The sequence below is a fragment of the Acartia tonsa genome, chromosome 11, assembly GCF_053477335.1.
Source record: "Acartia tonsa isolate MP-2025a chromosome 11, ASM5347733v1, whole genome shotgun sequence".
In the NCBI taxonomy this organism is placed as follows: Eukaryota; Metazoa; Arthropoda; class Copepoda; order Calanoida; family Acartiidae; genus Acartia; species Acartia tonsa.
Genome location: NC_137270.1, coordinates 9,780,537 through 9,787,669, shown reverse-complemented (window position 1 = coordinate 9,787,669; position 7,133 = coordinate 9,780,537). Strand labels below are relative to the sequence as shown.

At 42.4% G+C, this 7,133-nt stretch overlaps 1 protein-coding gene across 1 annotated transcript; it reads right to left on the bottom strand.

Moving 5' to 3' along the window:
• Positions 1 to 220: 220 nt before the first annotated feature.
• LOC145332531 (uncharacterized) lies at positions 221 to 571 on the bottom strand. The gene has a single exon (XM_080177531.1). The coding sequence runs from the start codon at positions 569 to 571 to the stop codon at positions 221 to 223; it is 351 nt and encodes a 116-aa protein (XP_080033657.1).
• Between the last annotated feature and the right edge of the window lie 6,562 nt (positions 572 to 7,133).

Below are 7,133 nucleotides of genomic sequence, written 5' to 3'. Positions count from 1 at the left end.
AGCTCAGGATCGTCCGAAACTTTCTGATGCCATAAATAACTGCGGAGGCTTCCCCCTTCCACGAGGGATATCTCTGCTCCGCTCCAGTTGTCTTGCGTCCCATGGCGGCGATCAACCTTTCGGCGCCATTTTGAACTTGACTCAATATCGCACTGATGGCTCGTCCTGAATAGTCCGTCGTCAGTTGAAACGGAGTATCAGCTTCAAAATCAGGCACAGCTCAGATGGGTGCATTCTGGAACTTGTCCTTCAACTGCTGGAACTGCTCATCCATCCCTGGGGTCCACTCTAGCTTCGTGGCTTTCTTCTGTGCATTCATCTCACACGTCAAGTCGGCGTACTCAGGTATGAAGGTCCTGTAGTACCCGTAAAAACCGAGAACGCTATTCAGTTCGGCTACTGTCTTCGGCGGCGGCCAGTTCTTGATGCGCTCCACATACTCAGGCACCATCCCAATACCCTCCTGGCTCAGCATGTGGCCAAGGTATTGTATCTTCTTCTGGAACAACTTGCTCTTCTTCGCCTTCAGCTTGATTCCAGCCTTGCGGTGGGCCTCAAAAACCTGTCGCATCTGTGGCACGTGATCAGCAACTCTCAGGTTATATGATATTACGTTGTCGAGATAGCATTGCGCTATCTCGCTCCCCAGCGGGTTCATGGCGGTGCTGATGAATCTGCTGTAAACCGCTGGTGCTGTGCTGATGCCGAAGGGCATGCGGCGGAATTGCCACAAACCCGTTGGCGTGGCAAAAGCCGTCAGCTCCCTGGATGCTGGATCGATGGAGATGTTGAAGTAGGCAGCCGTGGCATCTAACGTAGAATACACACGGTGCCCTCCTGTGCGGTCCAATAGAGTCTTGCTCAAGACAGCTGTTTAACCTGCGGAAGTCCACTGCCCATCTGATCTTCCCATCTTTCTTGCGCACAGGAACAAGGGGGCTCGCCCATGGTGATGAACTCGGCTCAATTACTCCTTGGTTGAGCCAGTCGGCCATCTGCGCCTCCAGGTCCTTCAACATCTTAGGGTTCAACTCCCTGTATCTCTGCCGAATGGGCTCCGTTCCTGGCTTGAGCTTCAACTTCATGGTTACCAGGTCGGTGTGCCCGGGGGCCTCTCGACTGAATATGTCTCTGTATTCATAAATAAGCTCCTTGACTTGCTTTTTGACGTCGGGGTGCTCGTTCAGTAGTTCGTTGTCCTCCATCTCCAGGTCCTCCCACACTTCCTTGAACGTGGGGTTCTCCATCTGCTCCTTTGTCATAGGCTTGTTGGGGTCGCTCTCGTTGGTCTTGGACATAGACTGTATATACTCGTGGGGCTCTCTCAACACCAAGCTGTCGGTGTTGATCACCATACTGCTATCCTCACAAATCTCGGCGGTGAACACGCACCCGGCCGATGCGACACACGGCTGCTCCTGAAGGTTCACAACAGGTATATGGACAATCCCATTTTGTTGGGCTCTGTATACGCCTTCCAACACACGCACTGGACTATCATCTAAAACGGTCTCTTCTACCATGACAGTCATTTGCGGTCGGAGTTCTCGACTAGGAAGAAAATTCAGGACAGACACTGACTCTGCTGCGAGAATCCTAGTCGCTTGGACGGACAAACGAACGGGACGCGGCCGCTTACCTACTGCGACGGTTTTCAAACGAACGGCCGGTCCTTGGGAATTATGAAGCGGTCCCTTGACATTACGAGTCCAAGCGTTTTTGCACTCAAAATCTACTTTTGCTTTGTGCTTAAAAGAAAGTTGCGCAACATATGACTCGACGGAATCTGGTTTAAGTGCTAAAAACTCACGTGAATGGTGCACATTACCATTCGCAAAATTATCTTCTGCTTTACATAATTCTTTAACAGTGGGTTTACAAACATTTAAGGCACTACTATAGCTACTTATTTCTGCGTTCAACTCCTCGAAGGCTCGTAATGAAACACTTATCTGAGGGTTGGGGGGCGAGTGCTCCCCCGGCGGTTTTCCAGACCGCTCTTCGTCTTCTGAGGCACTTGGAGCCTCGGAGTCGATGGACTGCACAAGCGGGACTCTCGTCTGCTTCACGACTAACGCCGCCTGCGCCGGTGATGAATAATCTAGAACTCCACGAATCTCCTCGACCCACTTGCACCCAAGGTTGATGGGGGTGCGAAGCTCAGGTATAACCAGGGCCTCTCGGATGTAGCTAGGACAGTCATCTCCCAAGATGACACTGATGTTGTAAACACGGCCGATGACGTCCATATCTCTGCCATTCGCCGCTGTTCCTACTGTTAAATCGCAAGGCTAACTCCTCATTTACGGCGACTCCCTCGTGCAATTTATTACCGGTATCGATGAGACCATAGGTCCGCACAGTCGGTCCATTTGCACGCAGGCTGATCTTGACCATGGCCCGGGCGCCTCGTCGTCCTTGCATCTGATTGAGGGTGGTAGGGTCTACAGCTGCTGAGGAACTCCGCCCTACCGACGAGAGCCCTCTCTGACATTTTTTGAAGTCTTGCTTCGGTGGCCAACTGCTTCCAGACAGTTGACATCTCCATAGAACTGTGCTTGGTCATCATCACCTCCGCCACTGTCGTTGTCTCCAGGATCGTTGGCACGCATCTCTCGCACGGCGTTGCGGGCACGGTCTTGCTGCTGCCTGCCGCGTCCATTGCCGCTGGCGTTCTTCTCCTGGTTCCTCTTGCGCACGTTCGCCAGTCGGTCCTCAGGAATGGTGCACGTCTTCTGCCAATGGCCAGGCGTGCCACACCGCCGACAGTTGCCTTTCGGCTTGTCTTTGGTGGCACCGCCCGTACCTTTACTCGCTTGCTGCTTCTTCTTAGGACAATTACGCGAGTAATGGACATTCTGGTTACAGTTGTAGCACTTGACGCTACTGTTCCCATCTCCGACAGCGTTGACCTCCATATCCTTCGTGCCGTCATTACGATAGACAACACGGTTGGACGTGGCGAGACCATCCATGGAGGTATCTTCGGCATCTCCATGGTGAATGAGTTGGCGTTGCGTGGCAATTTCATTCATGATGGTGGCCCGCAAAACGGCCATGCTGGTGATTCCAGGTAACTGACAGAAAACTCTTTTCCGTACCTCTCGATGGCGTAGACCAAGGGTTACCTCCTTTCGGAATTGTTGAGGGTCCCGATTGTCTGGGGAATAGGCTTTCAACCACATCTGCTCTTTCTTAGCGAGGTAAGTCTGGGGAATCTCGTTCTTGCCTTGCGACAACTGTTTGTACGCATCCTTGTTGATGTCTGAATCCGAAGGTGCTAAGAAGATAGCGTCCAGCCTCTCCATAACTTGGTCGTAGCTGAGCGAATCTTGGTTGTCGGCGACTTCTCTGGCCATCTGGAACGCTTCCCCCTCGAGACTCTGGATGTATTGGCCTTTCCTGCCCTCCTGGTCTGATGGATGATGACGGGCAATCTTAAACGCGTTCTGCATCCTTGTCTTGTGGCCGTCCCAGTCCTCTCCTGCACGGTTACAAAAGCGAGGGAAATTCTGCTTGTTAAGCTTCCTGCGCTGATTCTCCAACCAGGTATTGCCTAGCGCAATGAGCTGAGCCTGCTCATTCGGCGCTCCTTCCAGCTGAGCCTCGTGAATCGCACGATTCAAATTCAACTGTTCTAGGTCGGCAGCTTGCGCCATCGTTGAAACTTAACGAAAGTTCTTCAAAATTTAAAGAAAACTTTACCAGGTTGGTGCTCCAAGCGTCAGAATGGTCCCACACTGGTTTCTGGCCTCAGTTCTCATAAAACTGTCTGGTTGCACACAATCGTTCGAAATTACCATAGTTCCTCGGGGTAATTTCCACGTAAATCTCCTGTTGAGCACTTTAGTTTATCCAAACACAGCTGACACCAGTTTGACTGTACCGGATCAGACGTTCTTAGTAACTTTTTAAAAACCAATATAGCCCGCCTCGAGCGGTGTGGCGGCACTACGCGTTGAGTTGGTAACGTTGCGGCTGAGGTGATACAAGAGCGAAGCGACTCGTTCCCTTCGGTTGAACGTCTCCGATAAGTTAAAGAACAAAACTATTCGCAAGTACCCACAGGGGATTTATAAGTTTCTGGATAATTAATGGCAGCTAGAAATAGCTGCATAAAAATTGGAGTTGATACTCTACTAACAACTGCTTATGCGGAACTGATGTATTTTCAATAGACAAATATAGTTTACACAAATTAATGAATACATATTATACATATAGGAAAATTACAGAGTATTGGAGGGCGTTCTCTGATCATGCAGGGATGGCTGGGGATACACGTAGGTCTGCGCATGACATTGAAGCAGGCCGGAGTGTATGTTGAGTTTCCCGTTTAGTCACGTTCAGTTGTGCCGGGGAAATCTCCGTGATGCATTGAGGATGCCGTCCCTGGATATCTGGAGCCTTTCTAATAAAAGTACATAAGTTAAATATTGCCTAAAACCTACACGCGTAGATTATAAAAAGGTCAAATGTACATATTTATGCGCAGATAAATATGTATATTGATTTCTTGGAAAATTTCAGGACTCACATGATAATATCATACGATTTTCACAGAATATAAAAAGTACAAATGTTTCATAATTCAACTCGAGATCCGTCATTTGTGGGCTTAAAAATGCAAATAAAAGTAAAATCAAAAGATAAAAATAAATGCTTTAAAATGCTACTAATTTCATAAAAATCTGTCCACTCGTTTAGGATATCGAAAATGTCATTCTGCTTATTTTATAAGTATCTCAAGTAAGCCCCACTACACCTATTATCACAGTCCAATATATGCCTGCTTTATTATACATTTGACACAACTTTTATTTGAGAAAGACTGAACTACATAACTTTTGTCGCTTTTGAGGAAGACGATTCCCTTTTCTCCCAACTTTTATAAAGAGATTTTCTTCCCCCCTTCCCGTTTTCTTTTCCCTTTATATGACGGCATAAGGAATCGTCTTCCTCAAAAGTGACACAAAAGTTATGTAGTTTAGTCTTTCTCCTTTTATTTTCCATATTTTTTTCCAGTGAAGCTGCCCAATATTCACAAATTTCCCTCAATCAACTACGTTTAACGAAAAGGTGATTTTCTTTGCGTTTATTCAAGATAGACCAAAATAGGAGAAGAAATTAGTGAAGATTTTCTTTACCAATAAGTATCCAGTATTTATTTTACTTGGTTTGTCGGTAATGCTCTGAAATGCATTAGATTTCTGTAGGGAAAGTCTAATCTATTCAGCTGCTTAAGTAGTAAACCTAAGAAAAACTACTCATTTGATTATTTATTAGTTTCAGACAATCAAATTAGGACAGGACAACTGTATTAATTGATATTTGCCAGGACTACATTATATTTAAATCATCTATGTGTCTGTTTTTTCTTTGTTCCTAAATTACGGCAAAACAACCTGTCAATTGGATGACAGTAATATGCATAGTCCGCTTCCGTACAGTACGCATTTTGTACATTTAGATTGTTCTATTAAAAAATATATTATATGATATTCATTCATCTAACAAAATGTACAAAAAAAGAGATTTTTTTATACCAAAAAACAAATTAAACTTTTAGAAGCAGTGTTTTAGTGTTTATTCGAACTTGTACTTTTGTACATTCCCGTACTATTTTTTTGCTAACATACAAACAGATTAACGTACAGACTGAACTTAGTTTTAGATTAGCTACAACACATAACAAGAAATTCTACTTTTATTATCAGAGTTGCTAAGAAAATAAGTATCGCAAAAGTTTTTTTTTTAATGTAGGCTAAAATTCACGAAACCTAGTCGTTTAAAAAAATAAAGATACATACATTTTTTTATAATAACGCATAAAACGTTGCCCCTATTAGATAAACTCAGTTAATAAATGAACATTTTAACAATAGAAATAGGAGAGAAGAACTATAGTGTGAACCCCTTTTTCCGTAAATCTGACGAAGGAACTTTTCCAGCTGACAAAAAACTTTAAAATTTTTTGAGTATATAATTTCTAGAAAGCTAACTTTATATTAAGGAATTCAACAATTCATAGCTAACTTATTAAAGGATTTGTAATATGCTTTACACTATACTAGAAAATAAATTTTAACACGATATAATTTTTGTGAGAAAAGCTTTATCTTAAGAAATTCGACTATTTACAGCTGACTCTTTATATGAAAAAAATGAAAAAAATATGCCCTTTCCTTTTACCCATATGTGTACAGTGTATGTACAGTACTACGCTAGGTCCTGTTGAAAACGTAACAAACGTACTGTTGTATTGCTATTTGTTGTTATTTTATTTTTATATAATTTATTTCGAGGTAAACATGAAACAAACTATGAATTTATGTATTTTAAATGTTTATAATATATACGAATTACGAATTAAAGATAATAAATCATGTACATTTGAAGTCCGAGATATTATTTTTTTGTTTGAATAGAAACTCAAGAAAAAAATATGATTTTATTAACTTAAATTCATAGAGGGATTTTTATTATTTTACAACGATTGCAATAGATGAAGCATATTTATTATTAATGCACAGATAAAACATAGATGTGAAACAACAATATGAAGGCAGTACTTCATGTGATGGACTTGATTCGAGTAAAAGTTGAAAGAACAGCTCTAATTAACTCTAATGAAAAAACTAGAAAACTTCAGTTTAATTCAACCAATGAGATTTCATGTATGCTCCGATGCGATTCATTTATTGGCTCAATCAGACATTACCTCTCTTTCTTAGTACCTTTATTATTTTAACGCTCCATGTATGTAGTAGCTTCACTAATAAATGTACATCAGACTTTTACGGCATATTATTGTCATTTTTATTTATTGAAATTTGTTTATGTAATATGACATATATGTATATATATGTACTGTACAGTTTACATAATACATAAATATATATTTAGTATAGAATAGGATGAATGTAATAACAGTAAAATACATGGAAACCTTTTTACTCTCAACTAGGGAAGGTTGACAATAGTAATCCGGGTTGCATTTTATACTCTTTGCCTCATTGTATCGCAATTTGAGCAGGGATCTCAAGGGATGAAACAATGGACGATAAAAATATAATAAGAAATAAATAGCATTAGCTAAAAACTATTATGGCAGGTATGTAAAGCTTTCCTTG

Coding starts and splice junctions, on each gene's coding strand:
- LOC145332531 (XM_080177531.1), bottom strand. CDS start 571: ATGCGACAGGTTTTTGAGGCCCACCGCAAGGCTGGAATCAAGCTGAAG.